Below are 25419 nucleotides of genomic sequence, written 5' to 3'. Positions count from 1 at the left end.
AGAATGTTTATGTCAGAAATTGTGATGTATTCGCGTCAAGTGTAAACACCCTAGGTATCACAAGATTTATACAGAATAATCTAGGCAGTAAATATTTGTAGCTATCATTCTCTCTGAAATTGCAAGGCTATTAAGAGTTAGACTTGGTAAATTACTGTCTAATTTCTATGTGATCCCTTACAAAGTTCAACATGTGGGAGGCCTGGTTTGGGCCAAGGATTTATCTGTATTGAATGAAACCGAAAATGCATAATATATCAGTGTAGTTATCAGTTATTCCCATTTAATATTTGTTTTTAATACAGCTATTTTAAATTGCAATTGAAATTTATTGAACTCTGCATGCAAATTTATTGTTAACTGACAGAAATAATTTAACTGTTATATCTATAGACGTGAAATACATTTATTATGTTGTCCATTTCTAAAGAGAAAATGTTGTCATCTTTTATTAATCCTCCATTTGGCATTTATGGTGGGTCTTACTTTAATGTTGTCTCAACTTCATAACAACTAGGAAGTTAATGGAATTTAATGAACAACTACTGTTCTCGTTTCTGTTGCCCTTCATTTCATGAAATAGTTATCAGATGATTTATGTGGTATTTTGAGTAAACAGTTAACTATATCCTTGCTTTACACATGTCTGAATATTATCACAATGAAAATATTTCTGTATTAAGGGGAACAGAGAAGACAAAATGACAGCTTTCATCGTAGAAAGAGCATTTGGTGGCATCACATCAGGAAAGCCTGAGGATAAGCTGGGCATCAGGGGATCAAACAGTAGGTGCCTACATGGTATTTTGGTTTAAAGAAAGTCCCCTTTTTTAAGGCCAGAAGTGGTCAGAATTTAGCCTGTGCTCATTTTCTTTTCCTGCATCGTTTGTTGGGTGTGGGAGAGAAGAGCCAAATCACCTGCAAAGTCGAGGTCTTCCAGCTGTTCCCAGAGTGTCCACTGAATTCCATTCCGCTTCTGCTCCGTTGATGTTTTCATTACCCAGTCTATGGCCAGCAGGAACAGGAAAGGTGAGAGTAAACAGCCTTGCCTCACACAAGTTCTTACTTCAAAGGCATCTGTGAGCTGTCAGCCATGAACAATTCTGCAGGTCCAGTGCCCCAGATAAGCTGCGTATCTGCGTCTTTCACCCTATTAAAATGTTTAAAAACGCAAAGAAATACAATATCATGCGTATTGAAAACGCACCCGATTTGCCTTTTACGCACATTCGTCTTATTTGATGCGTACGATACAATAGCTTTGATCGAAAAAACTTTGCTCATTTTCGGTATTTTTTGCGATTATTTTCGTTACGCGGCGACGCTTTTATTCAGCAAGCGCCTGGATGACGGGGCAATAAAACAGTCAAAGCTATTCAAACGCTCTGCGGACTAGATTTCATAGTTAAATAAAGCGGCTGACAAAATTATTTACGACGACATACATGCGTTTTCAATCTGACTTAATCCGTCGTTCATTGTGCAAATATTTGTAAAGTGTCTGTACTTTCAGTTTCTAATACGATGCGTAATAAAAATGTCTAAGAGAAAGACGTCCGCAATTGTTGCGCCAAAATATGTGTCGATCGCTAACTTTATCGAACCAAGAAAGCAAGAGTCAATAAGTGCCGAATCATTCGTGTTATCGATTTTTTTTAAGTTTAAAGTTTATATTATTGACAGTTTCAAGGATTAAAGATGTTATGAAACATCAGTTTATTAAAGTTAATTATATTAGTTTACAGTTTTATTGAATCAATACAATTGTGTGCAGCTTCAACAGAAGTAAAGCAGCAATGGTTTTACTGTATGCATCTTATAACTCATTTCACCCTATTCCAAGAATGAAATCACCCTATTTTTCAAAATCAGTGGGTGAAAACCCTATTACCGAAATAATTATCTGGGGCACTGGCAGGTCATTTCCTCATAGGACTTCCTGATGATGTTGGTGATTTTATCTGGCACTCCGTAGTGCCTCAGATGTCTTCAGAGGGAGTCCCGGTCAACACTGTCAAACGCCTTTTCATAGTCAATAAAGTTGACATACAACGGCGAATACCACTCCAGGGATTGTTCCAGAATGATGAGCAGGGTTGCGATCTGATCGGTGCACGATCTCTCCTTTCAGAAGCCTGCTTGTTGGTCTCGGAGATGCGGGTCTAGTGCGTCTTTCATTCGGGTCAGCAGGATGCGATTAAACACCTTTCCTTGGATGGACAACAGTGTGATTCCTCGGTAGTTGGAGCAGGAACTGAGGTTGCCTTTCTTGGGAAGCTTGATGAGGTAACCCTCTTTCCTCTGTGGTGGGATTTCTTCTTCTTCCCATATCTTGCTGAAGAGCGGGTGTAGTAGCTCCACACTGGTCTCCACGTCAGCCTTAAGGGCTTCTGCCGGTATGCTGTCAGGTCCTGCAGATTTGCCATTTTTCAATTGCTTGATGGCGCTGCTGATTTATGTCTTTGTGGGAATGCAGCATTTGATTGGCAGATCGCTTGTAGCTGGCAGAAACTCCGGTGTGTTCACAGGGGCTGGCCTGTTGAGTAGCTCCTAGAAGTGCTCAATCCACCTCTTCTTCTGCCCTTCATCATCTGGTATTACACCTCCATTTTTGTCCTTTACTGGCCTCTCTGGCTTGGCAAACTTTCCTGCCAATCTTTTTGTGATGGAGTACAGTTCTGCCCTTCATCATCTGGTATTACTCCTCCATTTTTGTCCCTTACTGGCCTTTCTGGCTTGGCAAACTTTCCTGCCAATCTCTTTGTGATGGAGTACAGATCTTTAGTTCTGTTCTGATAGGCTGGCTCTTCTGCTTTTGTTGCAAGCATCTCTAGGTAGTTCCTCTTGTCTTCTCTAAAACTTCGCTTGACGCTCCTATTTGCTTCGGTGTACTCTTCTTGTGCTGTCACTTTTGCGGCTCGTGTTCTGCTGTTGTTTACACTTGCCTTCTTTTCTCGTCTTTCCGCAACTTTCTGAAGCGTCTCTGCTGATATCCACTCCTTGTGGGTGTAAGACTTGGAGCCCAGTACTTCTTGGCATGTTGAAGTAACTGCTTCTTTCATGTTTTGTCACTTCTGCTCTATTGTCCCTTCTTCAAGCAGCTCCTCTAGGACCTGGAACTTGTTGGAGAGAGTGACCTTGAACTCTTCTTGCTTCCAGGTGTCTTTCAGAGTAGCAATGTTGTACCGTTGGCGTTGGTTGGGCCCCCCTGTCCAACTCTTCTTCAGCTTTAGTTTCAGTCGGGTGACGAGGAGATGATGGTCCGAAGCCACGTCTGCTCCTCGCTTGACACGTACATCCTGAAGAGAGCGACGGAACTTCCTTGCGATGCACAAGTGGTCAATCTGGTTCTCCGTTGACAGGTCTGGTGACACCCAAGTTGCCTTGTGTATCCTTCTGTGATGGAAAACACTACCTCCGATGACCAGGTTACTTGTGGCACACAGGTCGGCGAATCTCTCCCCATTGTCGCTCATCTCGCCTAACCCTTGCTTTCCCATGATCTCCTCATATCCTGGGTTGTCACTGCCGATCTTGGCGTTGAAGTTGCCCATTAGAATGGTGATGTTTCTCTTTGGTCTGTCTTGTGTGATGGTTTACAGTCTTTTGTAGAAGTTGTCCTTCTCATCCTCGTTACTATCGTTTGTCGGGGCATACACTGGATTATGTCCACATTGATCCTCTTTTTCTTTGTAAGGAAAGAGGCCGTCATGATCCGAGGTCCGCGTGCCACCCACCCGATGAGCGCTCTCTGTGCCTGCTTGGAAAGCATCAGGGCTACTCCCTGGGTGTGTGCTGCATCTTCCTGCTCATGCCCCGAGAACAACAGCAACTCACCGGAAGTGAGTCGCTTCTGCCCAGAGTCAGTCCATCTTGCTTCACTGATCGCTAAGATGGTGAGGTTGAACTTCCTCAACTCTGCGGCCACTTGTGCTGTCTTCCCGGTCTCATACATGGTTTGGACATTCCATGTACCGATGGTGGTAGTGGTCGGGGTGGAGATGATGGTCTTCGGCCTGATGGCTTCCAGTTGACACTGGCTTTCACCGTCCAGCGTCATACGTCCTCCAGCTGGAGGTCCACCTTCTCCCAGGTCCGTTATTCTGTTTGGTGTTTCTGTAGCAATAAGGTTTCAACATGGTAGGGTAGCTAGCCCTACGCCCAACCCTCCTCCTTTTTTAGCGCGGGCTTGGGACTGTCCTTGGCGGAGTTAAAATGCGTTTAGGTTTCGAAAAATGCTCATAACTTCTATCAAAGTGTTTATCGGGGCCATATGTCATCCTATAGAGACAACTCTTATTGTTTGTTCAATTGGTTTTTCAGCATGTTAGTACATGATACATCTGATGATTTCTTTAAATGTGAAGGTCAGAATAGAGCCTTTTATTGTCATGGTCAGAATAGAGCCTTTTATTGTCAAACAAGCATTTGTGAATAATTTTGTTCAAATGTTGCCTCGGTTTTATGGTGTGTCAAGGTCATGATTTATGTGCACAATAAACTTTATCATCCCCCTGTATGTGCACAATATATTTTGTTACCCTCCAGTGCATACATTGTATTTCAAATGTAGAAAGGTATGTGATACAGCCTGTTTGATAATGCACAATATTTCTAAATTGATGTAAGAAAATGCCTTAAAAATTGGCATGTAGTATCAAACCTATGAATTTCCATTTGTAATTCTTCTCCATAGTTGACTTTTACCCTCATAAACCTGTCTTTGAATTGGGACAGCTTTTAATATGACAATTTAAAAATTCAATTTGTATACACTCACAAACAAAGTATAATATCACTCATGTCAGTTGGTGGATTGGTCTGTCTGCATAACGTCTGTGGAGCAAACTACTTCTTCATTTCACAAGAAATAAAAAGTATTGAGTTTGTGAAAGGAACTTATTTCACATTTTGTAAGCTACTCAAATATAACTTAGATATGTCATCACCATGAAGTGAACATATACAAGACATAATTTAGGTATGCTATGATCCACTAAATTCTTACTTAGGATTCCCTGAGCATGGATCCCTGGATCCTGAGTTATGAGTTCTTGAACTTAGCTATGGGTAATGGCAGGCATGGCTGTCACCAAGCAGTGGGGGCATTTTTTATTTAAACCTATACATTTTAGTTTGATTGCATCCAAAGCCTAAGGTTTATTTGAAATGATCTGGAGTCTGGTTCCTGGTACCAGAACCAGCACTTGGTATCTATGGGGGAGATCTTTAAAACACTCCCACTGTGGGGACCTGCAGGCAGTGTTTTTTGTCAGTTTTGGGGGAAAGGGGTCGAGTCCCCTGAGGGGGAGAAAATTCGCGCTTAAAGGGGAAAAAGGGGAAATTTAAATGCTTTGCAAGTAACAGAACAAAATCAAGTTTTAATAATTTAATTCACCATACATAGAGAGAAAAACATTATTCCAACTCTTTTTTTTCATCAACATGTTATGTTCATGTTCAAAGATCAAAATTTTATGTGAATTATTTAAATGAGGCATTGATTAAAATTGAATTACACTACCGAGAAGGGAATTTTTCAAATATTTGGGGCAAAAATTTATACTCAACAGATGGGGGAATGGGGCCGAATACGACGAATATTTCATTAAAAAAAAACACTGCAGGTGTTTTAGTCATGCTTGTGTTAAAGCTCTAGTTATTTATATGGTATCGCTGCTCCAATAACATGCTTCTACCAATTGCAAATATATTGAAAGTAAAAAGGTATTCAACTAGATGTGTTTTTATTGTCCCCTACCGGTTTCACCGGAGGGGACTTATGGTTTGCGCTCTGTGTGTCAGTCAGTCAGTCTGTCCGTCACACTTTTCTGGATCCTGCGATAACTTTAAAAGTTCTTCATATTTTTTCATGAAACTTGAAACATGGATAGATGGCAATATGGAGATTATGCACGTCATTTCATTTTGTTCCTACGTCGAAAATTCTGGTTGCTATGGCAACAAATAGACTAGAAATACTGCTGAAAATGGCGGTTTTCTGGATCCTGCGATAACTTTTAAAGTTCTTCATATTTTTTCATGAAACTTGAAACATGGATAGATGGCAATATGGACATTATGCATGTCATTTCATTTTGTTCCAATGTCAAAAATTCTAGTTGCAATGGCAACAAAAAAATATAAAAATCTGACAATGGTGGAATTTCTGGCAATGATGGACATATATTGCTTGACAATTATCTTGTTATAATTATTGCTTTCAGCATGTGAGGTACATTTTGACAACACTCCAGTGCCTATTGAGAACGTGCTAGGAGAAGTGGGTGGGGGATTTAAGGTAAAGAATGGTTGATGGTGTTAAAACACTGCTTAGTGGAAAGAAATATTGTATCAAGAGACATTAAAAAACGATTTATTATATTGTTTCTGTGTGCAAGATCAGGTGATGTTTGTGGGTTATATTGAAACTGGCATTTTTGAATATTCTGTTTGCACAGAACATTGTTAAACATATCATTTTTATAACATAACTAAACAAAGAAATTCTGTTATTTGCACTTATCATAATAGATATTTTTTGGAACTTAAACCAATTACATACAATAATATTATCTGAACTAAGTCTTAAATCAGTTTAAAGGTTAATGGTTGATGTACTGCAAAATATCTGCTTCATTCTATCAATGTAATTCATGAAAACAGAGAGCTTATAAAGAGTCATTTTCTAATTCTTGGTTAAATGCTGTTTGTTTTACTTTCTAGATTAATTGTTTGTTTGACTTTTTTGAGGTTCAACATTGTTCATTTAACTTTCTAGATTCAATACTGTTTGTTAAACTTTCTGGATTCAATACTGTTTGTTGAACTTTCTAGATTAAATACTGTTTGTTTTACTTTCTAGTTCAATTCTGTTTATTTAACTTTCTAGATTCAATACTGTTTGTTTAACTTTCTAGATACTTTCAATACTGTTTGTTGTACTTTTTAGGTTTCGAAAAATGCTCATAACTTCTATGTCGCTTCAGATTTAACCTTCAGATGTCAATACTGTTTGTTTAACTTTCTAGATTCAATACTGTTTGTTGTACTTTTTATACCCCAGAAGGAAGGCATATAGTGATCGCACTGTCCGTCTGTCTTTCCGTCACACTTTTGCGTTTAGGTTTCGAAAAATGCTCATAACTTCTATGTCGCTTCAGATGTAACCTTCATATTTGGTATGCATGTGTATATGGACAAGGCCTTAACATACGCTCACAAATTTTAACCCCTTTGACCTTGAACTTAGGGTCCGCGGTTAGGTTTTGATATCTGAGTTTAGGTTTCGATAAAAGCATTTTTCGGGGGCATATGTCTTCTGATGGAGACAGCTCTTGTTAGTTTTAATACTGTTTGTTTAACATTCTAGATTCAATACTTTTTATTTAACTTTATAGTTTCAATACTGTTTGTGTAACTTTCTAGATTCAATACTGTTTGTTTAACTTTCTAGATTCAAACCTGTTTGTGTAACTTTCTAGATTCAATACCCCATTTGTGTTGTAGATTGCCATGAACATCCTCAACAGTGGCAGATTTAGCATGGGGAGTTCAGGGGCAGGCATGTTGAAGAAACTCATAGGTGAGCACCATGTCCCTACTTGTCTAGTGATCTTTAAAAAAAAATTGTTTATGGAAACAGTTCACCAGGGTGCTATATGTAGAGCTCAACATAAAACTTGTATTTATGCAGTGAATGACAAAAGCATTTTTTGTACATATTGCAGGTCAGTGGACATATGCTTAATAGATGACTCTGCATAACAGGTGAAACAAATAATTATGTAAATTAGCTTTTACATCAACGAGCAGTTTATTAAGGGTACTTTTCCATGCACAAATGGGTAACAATTTTGTTTTGTGTTACACACTGTGGTTTAAAACTCTTTCACATTAAAGACTAAAATAGTCATCAGGCATTCGCTTAAATGATCTTACTCATAAATACATACCTTTCTCAGATATGGAACAGATTCAGTTTAAGATTATGAACACCAATGGTATGGCATTCATTTGCTGGCGTTAAATTTCTCTGTATGTCCATAATAGTAAGATTTGTTAAATATCAGACCCCCTAGAGGGTGATACAGTGTACTGTAAACCCAAAGAAGGTTATGTCAACCATGGTGGAAGCAGACAATGACATTGACATCACAAGGATTGACTTTATGGTCTATGACCCTCTATGATGTTTGATATTTAATTTATTATACAAAACAAGCAAACATACTTTATTTTCAATACAGGCATGACATATTAAGCTGTTTTTGGATGTGTCATGTTTACAAAATGATGTTTGATTGATAGGAGTTCCTCACAGGGTTGGTTTAAATCAGTTGCAAAAAAGGTGTAATAAGTACAAAACATATGGTGCGAATCATAATATTGAATGAAGATAATATTGTGTATAAAAAGTGTGTATTATATATTTAGAACAATGAATGCATAAAAAACAATGAATAATAAACACAAAACATATGCGACACAGAATGTATTGATAACAATATTATTTCAGATTCAACGTGTGTATTGTATATTTTAAACACATAGCACGCTGGATATGTGTCTTATTCTAAAAAATTAAGCAGTTCTGACATATTTCTTTGCACGGAATTGGAGTTGTTAGATTATATTGTCAGTGTGCCTTGTAAGTTTATTATAATTGCTAGTTTTCTTGCTGGACACACATTTGTGTCAACAGTGTTAATAAGTAGCATCTTCTTCAGACTCTAAAAGTTAATTTATAAATTTTCACATGTATCTTATTTTTAGTTCCATGCTAGGATGACATTACATGATGTCCAAGGAGATATCAATAATTGCTACACACTATGTACGCTGTATATTAAGGTTGACATGGGCTTGTGATGTGAGGTATCAATACACTCATTTATCAACTGTTTCCTTTCCAGGGTTTGCAGCTGAACATGCCATCTCCAGGACCCAGTTCAAGGAAAAGCTGATGAACTTTGGATTAATACAGGTTCTCACTACTTTCATACTCATTCAATACAGGTTCTCACTACTTTCATACTCATACAATACAAGTTCTCACTACTTTCATACTCATTCAATACAGTTTCTCACTACTTTCATACTCATTCAATACAGGTTCTCACTACTTTCATACTCATACAATACAAGTTCTCACTACTTTCATACTCATTCAATACAGCTTCTCACTACTTTCATACTCATTCAATACAGGTTTTCACTACTTTCATACTCATACAATACAGGTTCTCTCTATTTTCATACTAATTCAGTACAGGTTCTCACTACTTTCATACATATTCAATACAGGTTCTGACTACTTTCATACTCATTCAATACAGGTTCTCACTACTTTCATATGCATTCGATACAGGTTCTCACTACCTTCATACTCAATAATTACAGGTTCTCACTACTTTCATACTCATTCAATACATGTTCTCACTACTTTCATACTCATTCAATACAGGTTCTCACTACCTTCATACTCATTCAATACAGGTTCTAACTACTTTCATACATATTCAATACAGGTTTTCACTACTTTCATACTCATTCAATACAGGTTCTCACTTCCTTCATACTCATTCAATACAGGTTCTCACTACTTTTATACTCATTCAATACAGGTTCTCACTACTTTCATACTCATCCAATAGTGGTTCTCACTACATTCATACTCATTCAATACAGGTTCTCACTACTTTCATACTCATTCAATACAGGTTCTCACTACTTTCATACTCATTCAATACATGTTCTCACTACTTTCATACTCATTCAATACATGTTCTCACTACTTTCATACTCATCCAATACAGGTTCTCACTACCTTCATACTCATCCAATAGTGGTTCTCACTACTTTCATACTAATTCAATACATGTTCTCATTACTTTCATACTCATTCAATACATGGTCTCACTACTTTCGACTCATTCAATACTGGTTCTCACTATTTTCATACTCATTCAATACAGGTTCTCACAACTTCCATACTCATTCAATTCAGGTCCTCACTACTTTCATACTCATTCAATACAAGTTCTCACTACTTTCATACTCATCCAATACAGGTTCTCACTACTTTCATGCTCATCCAATAGTGGTTCTCACTACTTTCATACTCATTCAATACATGTTCTCACTACTTTCATACTCACTCAATACATGGTCTCACTATTTTCATACTCATTCAATACAGGTTCTCACTACTTTCATACTTATTCAATACAGGTTCTCACTACTTTCATACATATTCATTACAGGTTCTCACTACTTTCATACTCATTCAATACAGGTTCTCACTACTTTCATACTCATTCAATACATGTTCTTATATCTTTCACACTTATTCAATACAGGTTCTCACTACTTTTATACTCATTTAATACATGATCTAACTTCTTTCTTACTCATTCAATACAGGTTATCACTTCTTTCATACTAATTCAATACAGGTTATCACTTCTTTCATACTCATTCAATACATGTTCTCACTTCTTTCATACTCATTCAATACAGGTTCTCACTTCTTTCATACTCATTCAATACAGGTTCTTACATCTTTCACACTCATTCTATACAGGTTCTCACTTCTTTCATACTCATTCAATACAGGTTCTCACTTCTTTCACACTCATTCAATACAGGTTATCACTTCTTTCATACTCATTCAATACATGTTCTCACTTCTTTCATACTCATTCAATACAGGTTCTCACTTCTTTCACACTCATTCAATACAGGTTCTTACATCTTTCACACTCATTCTATACAGGTTCTCACTTCTTTCATACTCATAGCCCTGAATCAAATTTCTTGTTTCTGTATTTGTCCATATATCACTGACATATAGTGGTTTGCCAACATAAGTGCCATGGTGTGTGTTGCTTGATTAGGAGAAGTTTTCCACAATGGCAGTGACAACGTATGCGATGGAGAGCATGGCCTACCTTACTGCACTCAACCTTGATAGCTACGTGGAACCTGACCTTTCTGTGGAGGCAGCCATTGTCAAGGTCAGAATCTGGGACTCTGTTTGTAGAAAACCTTTGAGCCTGTTTTTCATTAGCATACTAACATTGAATTGTTAAATAGTTTCAATTGAATATATGCTGAACTTAATTAATATTATTCATGTAATAATAATATTTTTCCTGTTAGATAAAAGCTGTCATCTGATTTTCAGGAAACTTAGAAAATGTTTGTGGTTATTATTTATTAGCCAAATTCAAAGAACAACCAACTTGCTTTTTGATGCAGACTTATTGACCCTTTATTTAACTTTTAAATGAAGTTTTCTTTTTTAGGGTGCTTAAGCACTACCTGTTTTTGGTGAGCATTTGTAATCGCCCTTTGTCCATTGTGCGTCATCAACATTTATCTTAATACTCGAGAGGCTTTTTTTACTGTACAATTGTCATGATACGTGATCAGATCATTCGTCCTTATTATATCTTGTCTACTTAAAAAAAAAATTCATGCAAGGTCAAAAACTACCAACTGGGTCACATGTTGGAAAAAAAATATGTTAACACTCATTGAGTCTCATTGGTACAATTAATAGAAATAACCTGGATAGCAAAGTTATCTGAGCTATTGGGGCTTTAGTGTCTTTGACCTAGTTAGGTAACATTTGTTGTTGACCAAGATGGGGTTCATGTCTTTGTCTGCAGGTGTTCAGCTCTGAGGGTTGTTGGAACTGTGCCAGTGAGAGCCTTCAGGTGCTGGGAGGTTTAGGCTACATGAAGACCTACCCCTACGAGAGATATCTACGAGACGCAAGGATACTCATGATCTTTGAGGTGAGCTTTACAGCTAATAATTGCTTCATTGGTTTAGTAATTTACATTTTTTAGCTCACATGAGCTTTTGTGATCGCCTTTTGTCCGTCGTCCGTTGTGCGGTGTCAACATTTGCCTCATTAATACTCTATAAACCACATAAATTGTCCAATCTGCATGAAATTTGGTCAGAAGATTGGTCTCAATGATATCTTGGATGAGTTCGAAAATGGTTACATTTGTTTGAAAAACATGGCTGCCAAGACGCGGGGCTTTTTTCCTTATATGGCTATAGTAAAATCTTGTTAACACTCTAGAGGCCACATTTATTGCCCGATCTTCATGAAACATGGTCAGAAGATTCATCCCAATAATATCTTGGGCGATTTTAAAAATGATGCTAGTTGGTTGAAAACATGGCCCCCAGGGGGCAGGGCATTTTTCCTTATATGTTTATAGTAAAACCTTGTTAACACTCTAGAGGCCACATTTATTTTCCGATCTTTATGAAACTTGGTCAGAAGATTTGTCCCAATGATATCTTGGATGAGTTCGAAAATGGTTTTGGTTGCTTTAAAAACATGGCCACCAGGGGGCAGGACATTTATCCTTATATGGCTATAGTAAAATCATGTAAACACTCTAGAGGCCACATTTATTGTCCGATCATTATGAAACTTGGTCAGAAGATTCATCCCAATGATGACTTGGAAGAGTTAAAAATGATGCTGGTTGGTGGAAAAACATGGCCGCCAGGGGGCTGGGCATTTTTCCTTATATGGCTATAGTAAAACCTTGTAAACACTCTAGAGGCCACATTTATTGTCCAATCTTCATGAAATTTGGTCAGAAGATTGGTCTCAATGATATCTTGGTTGAGTTGGAAAATGGTTACGTTTGCTTGAAAAACATGGCTGCCAAGGGGCGGGACATTTTTCCTTATATTGCTATATATGGCTATAGTAAAATCTTGTTAACACTCTAGAGGCCACATTTATTGTCTGATCTTCATGAAACTTGGTCAGAAGATTCATCCTAATAATATCTTGGATGAGTTTAAAAATGATGCTGGTTGGTTGAAAAACATGGCCGCCAGGGGGCGGAGCATTTTTCCTTATATGGCTATTGAAAAACCTTGTTAATACTCAAGAGGCCACATTTATTTTCCGATCTTCATTAAACTTTGTCAGAAGATTTGTCCCAATGATATCTTGGATGAGTTCGAAATGGTTTGGTTGCTTTAAAAACATGGCCACCAGGGGGCGGGGCATTTTTCCTAATGTGGATATATATTGCTTAAGTTAAACCTTATTAACACTCTAGAGGCCACATTTATTGTCCGATCATCATAAAACTTGGCCAAACAATTTGTCCCAATGATATCTTGGATGAGTTCGAAAATGGTTCCGGATGGTGGAAAAACATGGCCGCCAAGGAGTCTTGGCATTTTTCCTTATATAGCTATAGTAAAACCTTGTTAACACTCTAGAAGCCTTATTTATTGTCCGATCATCATGAAACATGGTCAGAAAATTTGTCCCAATGATATGTCTGACAAGTTCAAAAAATGGTTCCAGTTGCTTGAAAAACATGGCCACCAGGGGGTGGGGCCTTTGTCCTTATATGTCTTCATGAATCTTCATGAAACTTTGTCAGAATATTTGTTTAAATGATATCTTGGATGTGTATGAAAATGGTTCTGGTCTGTTGAAAAACTTGGCTGCGTGTTTAATAGTCATGAAAGTTGGTTAGAACATTTGTTCTAATGACATTCTTGGGCTGCACAGAACAAATCAGTTCCTTTGAGTCTCAGGTGAGCGATTTTGGGCCTTTCAGGCCCTCTTGTTAGAAATTGTGTTTCACCCTGGTAAACAACTCTGTTGGTTGGTTTGTCACTTTGTCGTTACGCATAACAAAATTTTGGAGGGAACTCAAATTATTTTAAACATTTTATTGGTCTCTTTGTTTTCACAGTTGTCATATGGAACTAAAATGTTAATTTCAGTGAACCACCATGCTTTTGTCATTAATATAGAAGAAAACGCAGGTTCATAATTTTGCGGGGAATCAATAATATCACCTAATTATGTATACCGTAGCTATTTTTTAGGGACCCAATGAGATTTTCAAACTATTTATAGCTATTTTTCAGGGAACCAATGAGATTCTCAGACTATTTATAGCTATGAATTGTCTCAAGTATGCTGGAAAAGAACTCAAAGAGTTCCAAAAGTAAGTTGAATTTGTTTTGGTTGTCTTCTATAAAAATCACTTAATAAACAACAAAATTTTATTCTACTGATGTTATTGCTGCCTAATTATTAAGTAGCTTTCAAACTATTGTATAATATTGAATATTATAGACAGTAATATTTTTGTGTTTTGATATTATTTGTGTACCTTTGCAGCAAAATCAAACATGTTTTACCTGTTCTGAATTTTGTTCTAATTACAATCTATTGAAATATTGTCAACATGATGAATTATTGAGGACAGTTGTGTAAGCATAATTAATGTGTGATGAGATTTTCTTGAAGCCATAAATACCACGGCAGCAGAAATCAGTGCTACTTTGGATCATCATTGTGATGATTGCACATTCTTGTCAGAGACGACACTTAATCCTTTCCCACTCATAAGCAAAGTGAAAACGGCTATGTGCAAACTTGCAGTCTGTTCAGGTTTTATACTGTTTGCTGCTCATTAGTAACTCAGGGTTGTAAATAATGCCTTTTAAATTTGAATCTTGTAAGAAAAGTGTTCAATTAAATGTTACTTTTTGAGAGACTACAAATGCATTAACCCTTAACCTCTTAGAATCAAAGTGAAAATGGCTTTGTGCAAACAGCATAAAACCAGAACAGCCTGTGAGTAACTCGCAGTCTGTTCAGGTTTTATGCCGTTTGCTGCTCATCAGAATCTAAGGTTTGGAAATGAAGCCTTAAAAACTTGAATTTAGTAAGAAAGGTCTTAAATTAAATATAACTTTCTAAGGGACTACAAATGCGTGAAAATACATATCTAAGTGGTAAAGAGTTAAAATAAGTATTTAAGTGGTAAAGGGTTAACACACATGCATCAATTAGGGGTTTCCAAAGACACTTCTCATATTTTTCTGCAGGCTACTCAGGAATCCACTTAAGAACCCGTCCGCTATGTTTTTATTTATGAGGAAAATGTCATCCAGGAAGCCTAAGAAAGTCATGCATTTGAATGAAGAGTTGCATCCGACACTGCAGGTATCTGCTGTAGTCATTATATTCTTGCAGGGCTTTGTTGAAGTAACTCTGGTCGGTCATTATGTCTGTCCGCACAAGTTTTTGGAGCAAACTACTACCATATCGTTGCTGTCATTTTCAAACCTCGTAGCTACAAAATGCTTACTTTTCAGGAAAGAGAAAAAACCTTCTCCTTTTTTTATAACGATGTTTTAGATATTGAAATTCTGTCAAAATATCAAACAAATGAAGCTGCAAAATACGGTATAAGCCGTAGATGCGTAAGTCATACTGATATTCAGAAATGGTAGCTTTGATTTTTTGTCACCACAGTTTTGTCATTTTTATGAGGTACGACAATTTGTCCTGATAGGAAACCTCCTAGCTGCAAATATAAAAACGTTTTTGTCAAATTTGTCCAAACGAAATGACGTACCTATAGGTGAAATGACGTCGCTACAACAATTCGCCGAAAAAAAGCCAACAATCAAGCTACAACATTTCGTCATGTGGCTTTTTCATGGGTTCTGATTGGCGTAGAGCTACGAGATATAGCACAAAACATGCTCCAGACTTCATTTATTCGGAAAAGACGGAAACTACGAGGTTTGAGAACGACAGCGACGATATTTTGACTTTGAATATTTTATCATAAAAGTTAGGGAAGCTTTGATCATCCCTACTGATCGGCATATTCTATGAGGCATCTTCCAAAATGTCTCTTTTTGCCAAGATGTTTATTAGGTTTTATGACCATGTGATAAGTAATAACAAGCAATAAGCTTAACTGTTTGGAGGATAGTTTGGTGAGAGTATTTTAGGCGAAGAGTACTGGATTGTCAGTCAGGGTTACGCATGTTTAAATCCTGGCCCTACTTCAATTCTTTGTATATTGTTAGGTAATGCAATTATTTCCATGGCCATTCTATCACTGTCTTAGATTTTATTCTGACAGCTGTAATTTTCTGGCATAAGAATGTACACTAACCTCTGATAAACTGCTTAGATCTGCAAAGCATTTCCATGAAAAGACAGAATTTGGAGCCTGACTTCAGTGCTATGATTTAAATTGTGTAAGTTTTTTTTTGGTTTAACTAAGAAACTGTTTCAGTGATGTGCAGTATGTAAAATTCATAGAAAATAGCAAATGGTGTGACAAAAATATCTCTAGAATGGGAAACATTTGATCATCCTCTTGATGATGAATTTCTGTCAAAATTACTTGAACAAATTACTGAAAGTAACAGTAGGCCAATAAATTGTAAACAAGTCAAGAAACAGAATGACATGTTGTACATGTACTTAATATACCTCTTAAAGTGAATGACAGTAAAAATTATGACATTTTGTACTTATATACCTATTAAAGGGACTGTCAACCACGACGACGAAGAAAAGAAAAGTTATAAAATACCGTATTTTTTACAATTATTAGTTTATATTGATTAAAACATAACGACTGGTATATTACATTACTTGAAAAAAGTTTTTAAGTTTTCATATTTTCAGTATATTTGGTAATAAATTTTACTGGGTATGTCTACCAGGTAACTACCAGTTAACTATAAATAACGCCAGTAGATTGATCATCATCGTCACGTGGTAAACCCAGGAATGCAAATTGTGAATGCATAGTGAATTGTATATATCTATTATATAAAATGATCAATCTACTTGCGTTATTTATAGTGTGTATATGGTTATGTCACATATTTTCGAGTTGTGCTTTCGATTTCACATCGCGAAATTTTATTATCAAATATACTGAAAATATGAACTTTTTTCAAGTAATGTAAGATACGAGTCGTGATATTTTAATCAATATAAACTAATAATTGTAAAACAATACGGTATTTTAGAACTTTTCTTTTTGTCATTCGTGGTGGACATTCCTTTTAAAGTGAATGACAGCAAAAATTATGACATGTTTTACTTATATACCTCTTAAAGTGAATGACAGTAAAAATTACACTTGTCTGATATTGGTATGTCAGATAAATGTGTAAACATCTCCACTTTTACCAGATTGCAAGATTAATGTTAACATTTTTCATCTTGATAACTTAAATGTGTACTTTTTTGTAAAGGAATCAATTTGGCTATGATCTTCTTTCTTTTTTTTTAAATGATTAAATTTTAATTTTTTTGTATATATACATATGAGGAATACAATATTTTTCTTAAAATACACACATGTATTTATGTAAATACAGAAATGTATGTATGTACAATCGTATTTTTATATATTGGTATGTCTTGTGACACAACATTAAATGTATCTCATGGTGTTGTGATGGCAGCATGAAGCCTGGATGCTGGAGCAGTGGACACAGTACCTGGAGAAGGCGGTACAAAAACTACTGCGACAGTATGGAAATGTAGGTGAAACTAGTCTTAATAGTCTAGTGGAAATGTAGGAAACCTAGTCTTAATAGTCAAAAGGAAATGTAGGTGAAATAGTCTTAATAGTCTAGTGGAAATGTATGTGAAACTAGTGTTATTGTATATGGAATTTAGGTGAAACTGGTGTCAATTGTCTATGAGAATGTATGTGAAGCAACTGTTAATTGTCTATGGAAATGTAAGTGAAACTATTGTTAATAGTCTAGTGGAAATATAGGTGAAACTAACTTAATTGTATGTGGAAATGTAGGTAAAACTAGTGTTAATTGTATATGGACATGTAGGTAAAACTAGCATTAATTGAATATGGAAATGTAGGTGAAAGTAGTGTTAATTGGGTATGGAAATGTAGGTGAAACAAGTGTAAACTGTCTATGGAAATGTATGTGAAACAAGTGTCAACTGTCTATGGAAATGTACTTTAACTGGTGTGAATTTTCTAGTGTAAATGTAGGTTAAACTAGTTGTATTTGTCTATTGAAATGTAGGTGGAACTAGTATTGTTTGTCTATGGAAATTCAGGTGAAACTAGTGTTAATTGTCTATGGCCATGTAGGTAAAAGTAGTGTTAATTGTCTATGGAAATGTAGGTGAAACAAGTGTTAAATTGTCTATTGGACATATGTGAAACTAGTGTTGTCTATGGAAATGTAGGTGAAACTAGTGTTGATTGTCTATGGAATTGAAGGTAAAATAGTGTGGATTGTCGAGTGGACATGTATGTGAGCTGGTGTAAATTGTCTATGGAACTGTGATGAAACTAGTGTGTATTGTATATGAAAATAAAGGTAAATTTTGTGTTAATTGTCTATGGGATGTAGGTGAAGCAAGTGTTGATAGTCTATTGAACCGCAATTAAAATTAGTGTGGATTGTCTAGTGGACATGTAGGTGAGCTGGTGTGAATTGTCTATGGAAATGTAGGTGAAACAAGTGTCTATTGTATATTGAAATGTTGGTAAATGTAGTGTTAATTGTCTATGGAAATGTAGGTGAAACTAGTGTCAATGGTCAATGGAAATGTAGGTGAAACAAGTGTATATTGTATATAGAAATGAAGGAAAACTAGTGTTAATTGTTTATGGAAAAGTAGATGAAACTTGTGTCAATTTAAATGTAGGTGAAAAAAGGCTCTATTGTATATGGAAATGTAGGTGAAAATAGAGTCAATTGTCTTTGGAAATTTAGGTGAAACTAGTGCAAAATTGTTTAGTGGAAATGTAGGTGAAATTGATTGTCAGGGAAAACTAAAATAGGAAAAAAAATGTTACAGGTTAATCAGATACACATTCAACTTATATATTTCTGTAATGAAGTAAAGGGGAATAGATTGGTATCACCATGGAGGTCTGTCTGTTCTTCTATCTGCCTGTCCGGAGACACAATTTGATTAGTTTCACCATATCATGACACGAGGGTCATTAATGGCCACACTCAGGGGAGTCAATTATTTAAAAAGACTTATAACTTAAATATTCCTCTACAAACCCAAGGCAAAAAGATTTTAAATTTTGTTTTTGAACATTGTTTTGTGCTTCTCTACTAACTCCTAGAAAAATCTCATTATAGTCAAAATTCACCATGCCCCTGGGTTCTAATTCAGTTGCTGCAACTTGCTTCATTCTGCATGCGGTATTTTTTATCATGAAGACAAGTTTTTGTTTTTTTTAATGTTTAAGTCAAACTTTTCAATTGTCTGCTTTTATGAAACTTTTGAGAACTGAAATTAACTCGGCCTTTTCTTTTACCACAAAAGTACTGGTACTGTCCTAATTCACTTATGAATCTAATTTAACACAGATCCATAAACATAAAAATCAAACCATGTTTGTCTTTGACCAGTTTGAACTATAAACTTATAAAAAAGAATTCATAGCCAGTCCACTTGTAACATGACAGCATATAATGTTAAACAAAATTAATATGATAATAATATGATAAGAATTTATAAATTAATTTAATTATCATAACTGTATGTCAGAAATTATCAGGAGATATCTTAATAATATGTTTGAATAATGTAAGAAAATGTAAAGTTTATTTACATCAATATTTATAAATTAAATAATGTTATAATTAATGATACATCTTTTATCATAATAATAAGTGTTCAAAATATTTAAAGGTTTATTTCTAGCAAGTAGAAACTGGTTCAAATTTTTGAAGGTTTATTACTAGCAAGTAGAAACATGACATATCCTTGCATTCATTGTAGATTAGACTAAGTAAACAAATTGAATAATCAAAGATACTTATTCAACTATAAGAGTACATTAATACTTAATATCACCACAAATAATCAAATTAGATGTCTAGAGGGATTATTCGATAAGCGTGTAAATACTTGAATAGTTTGGTTTCTCCATTCCCGGGGTGTCATTGATTCAGTACATTTAGCAATTCAACCAATCAACAATAAGCACATGAAGAAACGGACACTAATGACCAATCAAAGTTATAAGGGAGTTTTATGCAAATTAACCTGTAGACAAAATGTAGATGTTTGGTCAGAATTAAGATATACTGCGGTTAGATTTGTCATGTTTTCATTTCCTGGACATACACTGACGATGTAAATCATGTGTAATAACTAATAAATAATGATGTTTGCATCTAAAATGTATTCTCCATAGTAACTGTTGCTGGACTAACACATTCCATTGTTCCCTAGAAATTACATGTTGTCCCCCATTAATTCAAGTTGTATTTCTCATTTTGGTAGAGAATCCTTCTTTTCTCCATCGTGTGTCATTTTGGAATATGACATATTGACATGTGCGCATATCAACATAAAATCACATATGTCCGTACACATTCCAGAACCAATAGTTAAGCCTGTTGTTGTTGGGCCACAACTTGAGACACTCCATTAATAGCACTCATGGAGCATTGTGCTCTTTACACACAACTGATCCCTTTTATTTCTCGACCTGTTGATTAGGTATTATTTTGAAAACAAGTTGACACAACTTTTATTGTTAAGTTTTTTTTTACTGCAATTTAAACTTTTGTAAAATAAAAATGAAGAAAAAATAGCTGTAACCTATTACCCAAATCCTTCTTAACAAATGACCCTGTATTTGCCATCATGCAGTCAAGAAGTTCTCATGGAAATATAACAATTAGATTTCATTGTACAAACAATCCTTGATAAAGATTCTTATTTTAAAACATGCCAATAATACTGACAATGCATATTTTTCAGTTGTTTTTACTCACACTTGAAACCCTTCTTGGTTCTTCTTTAACAGGAAATTGTTTTATAGTCACATACTGGTTTCACCAGAGGAGAATATGGGTTTACCCTCTGGATCATGCAATTTTGCAAAATTTCTGAAAATGCATGTATGAAACATGATCTTTTAAAGGGCTTTTGTGAAAATATGTCTAGCTTTTTGTTTAACAAATAACAGATCACTAATCTTAAAAATAAAACAAATATGGTTAGGAATATTATGGTAATGCTCTCCATATGTTATGAGTTTACTCCGATTTTACTGCTGTGTTGCTTGCTGTACTGTACAATCCTTGTTTTTTTCTGCAGTCCATCATAGATGAGCAATTCCACTTGAAGCGTCTGGCAGATATGGCCATTGACCTTTACGCAATGACTGCCTGTATAGGTCGCACCTCCCGCTCTCTCTGTATGGGACTGAAGAACAATGACCACGAGGTGAGTGTCAATGGGAGGCTACCTCCCTTCCATTCATTTTGTGATTGGTTGTTTAAATCATTATTAGTTGGAGCAATAGTTCAGTCACAGGACATGAATGGCTGAGATTGTGAGGTTTCTGGTTTGATTTCCTCTTTTGGGCAGTAATTGATGAGTCATATTAATTAAATGTGGGAAGTTCAGTTCCAGCTGTGACAAATTTACTAAAAGTATAACTTACTCCATGTCTTTATATTTGCAGCTCAGTGTTGAGTTTTTCTTTTTTTGTTATTTGTATGTGTGTTTGCACAAGCGTTTGTCCAACAATTTCTGTCTCGGCAATTACTTTGGCTTATATTGAAGGATTTTAAAATAATTTCCCACAAATGATGACTATTATAAGCAGACGTGTTGCTTGTACTACCTGTCTCCTTACTTCAAAGGTCAACTTCACAATTCGAGGTTGAGGACAAATAATGCCACAAAAGAGCTTTAACATTCTTGTCTCAGCAATAACTTTGCCATATTCTGATTGATTGTATAATAACTTGCCAAAATTGTAAGAGAATATAGATGGCATGTCATGGCTAACAACCATCTTCCAACCACAAAAGTGAAGGTTAGACTGAGAGGTCAAAGGTCTTCTTTGAAAATAAAAGTGGAATGTTGGGGCATCTGTTTACATACACCAGCACATGTTGAATAGAATTGAACTGATTTGTTTAATGCGCTGGTCTACTATTGCTGCTGCTACATTACATAAGTGTTGAGTATATTATGAGCCAAATTATTATGTTTCCAAATTCATGCCTTTATTGCACATTATATTTGACAACCCCAAGAAATTAATTTTTTTATTCATGTGCAGTAATGAATACTTTGAAGTGTGTTCAAGGTTACTCAATACCTGCATGAAACTTAGTTGTTTGTCACTTATTGCGAAGTACTGCTATTATTTTTTCAGAAAACAATGACTCAATTGTTCTGCAAGGAAGCTGTACACAGACTGGAGAACAACTTTGAAGCCATCATGTCTGGTAAGAAGACTTATTGTGCTGAGTTTGTGTGACAAGGCTAATTATGATTAATTTTTGTGTCTAAAAGATAAGGGGGAGATTTGTTAAAAAGACTTTGTTGTTGTCAAGTGCATGAGAGACCCCCATTCAAAATATTAGGGGTATATTGCTTTGCTTCTGACATATGGTTGGCTTGTGCTTGTGTCATGTTATTTTTCCTCATATCAGCTGATTCCTTCCTTTCAAATTCAAACTCATTTTACAAATAGTTATTATTAAACTTTGATTGATCTATGTTTAAATAAAAGAACCCTTCAAGGTGGGTAGGGCATTTTCCTCCCTTTAAGTGTCCCTGTGTCTGTACAATATATATTGCTTTGACTTACTGTCATTAACATTGGTATGCTGGATATTAATAGAAGGAATGGAAGATACCATTTTGAAGTCATTGGTCAATTTTACAGAGGCTTATACCATGAAATTCATATTCGCAAATTATTTATTAAAAAAATACTTTGACCTAAAGCCATTGAAATTGGTATGATTTTTACTGGTGTTTGAAAATATTGATTCATAACTGTCAGCAACAGGATTATATGGTTGGCTGAGTTCTGCGGTATCGATGTTGCGTGTTGGGGAGGGGGTTAAGTTGCCATTAATACAACCCACCAAAATGCCAAATTTGCCAGGCAGAACAATGAAAACAGCCTCTTATGTCAGAATGTCGTTGCTTGGGCCCTCATTGTCTACCTGGCGGGTGTATTAGTATTTCTTTCGTGCTGTGATGTTGGAAACCTTTATCTGGGCAAATAAGCCTGCACAATATGGCAGAAATCAGCCACTGTAACTTAATCATTTTGAGCAATACACGTTTATCCATGTTTGGTGTAAACACAAGCATGCTGTAAGCGAACTTTAAAGGGTAAATATAAAATTGCATTGCCTTTTTGTGTGTGTGCTGGGCACATCATTAATAGGCATAGAACAGATACAAAGTTTAAATTAAACTTTTTAACAATAAATAGGACAAATAAAGGATGTGCATTGCTAATGCTTAAAACATTTAGTTACAGCTGCCATGTTTGTCCAGAATGTATTTACAATGTGCTGCTTTCACATATATTATAAATGTATACAGAAAGATAAAAGCTTTATTAATGTGTAAATAACAACACAACAGTACAATAGTCAATGTATCTAGCAGCACATGCGTATCTTGGATGGTTCCCAGTTGTGTCCCCTTTCATTGTTTGCAGGTGACCAGTCTAACGGAGATGACCTACGTAGGCAGATTGCAGAGAAAGTCTTCACAGAACACGGATATGCAGCTTCCCACCCCCTGACTAAAAATAAATTTTAGAAGAAAATTCTACTTTGTTCCATGAAGATCAAAAGAACTGTCCAGAGTTTTACTAATAAAACACATAATACATGTCAATTAAAGTAGGATCATTTTTAAAGAAAATGAAATTAAACTATTTTGTGTTCAACAAAAATGAAAGAAAACTTCACTGATTCATGAACAACAAAATCCTTTGATTTGGTAAATACTTAAATATATAAAATTGATATAAAAACAAATATTGATAATATTGTTATACTAGCAGTTTATTTCATAGTTGACAATAAATTTTATTTGCTAAGTCCACAATTATATATACATTATTTTGTTAGTGTTGACATGAATAATTTTTATTCTATTTATATACTATTTATTAATACTATTTATATGATTATTCACTTGAAAATCGAGTATTGGAAACATTCAATTATAAATACGTTAATTAAAAGAACCACCAACTTTTTTGTACTGATGGATTTATTTTACTCAATTCAATTTTATAATCAGTGGCATATATTCCTCTTGACTGTGTTTACAAAGATTGTTGTGAAAAAAAATAGGTTAAGGAAACCCAGTATTTCTTAAGTGCTAAATGACAGTTTGTTTTCCAAAGTATTGTGAAATAGTGTTGTAATACATGACATATGATGTAGAATTTTATGTGTGAATATGATTGTTAAAATGTTCTATTTGAAAAGAAGATACATATGTACAAATACATTTTGCAAAACTGAATAAGTATTAAGATTTATTTATTTTAATAAAGTTTATACAAAAGTACAAGGAAAATTAATAAGTTGTCTTGATTTGTAGCTTTCTTTAAGGGATCTTCAAGGATACTGAAGTGTCTGTTATCTGTCAGTCTGACCATGCATGCGTGTGTTAACTTTTTCTTCTAACTTCTCCTCCTGAAAATTGGCAGATTTAAAGTACACAGGAAAGTTGGTAAAATCATTCTAGTCCTTTGCATATGCAGGTCATTAGATAACTTTTTTAACTTCACATATCGCTAGAACCCAAACTGTCAGGGCTTCAATATTTAGTGTGTCTCATTGATATGGCTGCAGTGAAACATGAACACTTAAAAAGTCAATGTTCAGGAACCTGGCTCAGAACAGGCATAATTCAAAAATGGTGTGGGAAACATTACAAAAGCTGCTTGCAGCAGTTCAGTGCCCGGACGTCTCGGAATAGCAACCTAGGGCCCACTTGATAGGAAGACTACTTGATGAAAAAAAAAAGCTATTGTTTTATATTTATTGTCTGCATTCATTAAGGTTTTCTTGTTTGTTTGTTTTTTAGAGTTGTGCTCAGGCGAGCTTTTGTGATCGCCTTTTTCCTGTTGTGCGACGTCAACATTTGCCTTGTTCACTCTCTAGAGGCCACATTTATTGTCCAATCTTCATGAAATTTGGTCAGAAGATTGGTTTCAATGATATCTTGGATGAGTTCGAAAATGGTTACGTTTGCTTGAAAAACATGGCTGCCAAGGGGCGGGGCATTTTTCCTTATATGGCTATATATGGCTAAAGTAAAATCTTGTTTACACTCTAGAGGCCACATTTATTGTCTGATCTTCATGAAACTTGGTCAGAAGATTCATCCCAATAATATCTTGGACGAGTTCGAAAATGATGCCGGTTGGTTGAAAAACATGGCCGCCAGGGTGCGAGGCATTTTTCCTTACCGGTACATGGCTATAGTAAAACCTTGTTAATACTCTAGAGGCAACATTTATTTTCCGATCTTCATGAAACTTGCTCAGAAGATTTGTCTCACTGATATCTTTGATGAGTTCAAAAATGGTAACCTTTGCTTGAAAAACATGGCTGCCAAGGGGCGGTGCATTTTTCCTTATATGGCTATATATGGCTATAGTAAAATCTTGTTAACACTCTAGAGGCCACATTTATTATTGTCCAATCTAATATGAAACTTGGTCAGAAGATTCATCCCAATAATATCTTGGACGAGTTCGAAAATGATGCCGGTTGGTTGAAAAACAA

General features: G+C 35.4%; 1 protein-coding gene across 1 annotated transcript in view; it reads left to right on the top strand.

Annotated features, from left to right (window-relative positions):
* The window catches only part of LOC127832270 (complex I assembly factor ACAD9, mitochondrial-like), a 53292-nt gene extending 29090 nt beyond the window's left edge, over positions 1–24202 (top strand). Inside the window, exons 7-18 of the mRNA XM_052357655.1 lie at positions 684–786; positions 6228–6301; positions 7510–7585; positions 8916–8986; positions 10899–11018; positions 11676–11804; positions 13936–14015; positions 14905–15022; positions 17302–17379; positions 20948–21076; positions 22020–22092; positions 23328–24202. Coding sequence (XP_052213615.1) covers positions 684–786; positions 6228–6301; positions 7510–7585; positions 8916–8986; positions 10899–11018; positions 11676–11804; positions 13936–14015; positions 14905–15022; positions 17302–17379; positions 20948–21076; positions 22020–22092; positions 23328–23431 — 1155 coding nt within the window. The 3' untranslated portion in view covers positions 23432–24202. The remainder of the gene's footprint in view (positions 1–683; positions 787–6227; positions 6302–7509; positions 7586–8915; positions 8987–10898; positions 11019–11675; positions 11805–13935; positions 14016–14904; positions 15023–17301; positions 17380–20947; positions 21077–22019; positions 22093–23327) is intronic.
* Positions 24203–25419: the final 1217 nt, after the last annotated feature.

This window comes from Dreissena polymorpha, chromosome 5, assembly GCF_020536995.1.
Source record: "Dreissena polymorpha isolate Duluth1 chromosome 5, UMN_Dpol_1.0, whole genome shotgun sequence".
In the NCBI taxonomy this organism is placed as follows: Eukaryota; Metazoa; Mollusca; class Bivalvia; order Myida; family Dreissenidae; genus Dreissena; species Dreissena polymorpha.
Note: the sequence above shows the minus strand (reverse complement) of the source record. Positions and strands in the feature narration are given on the sequence as shown.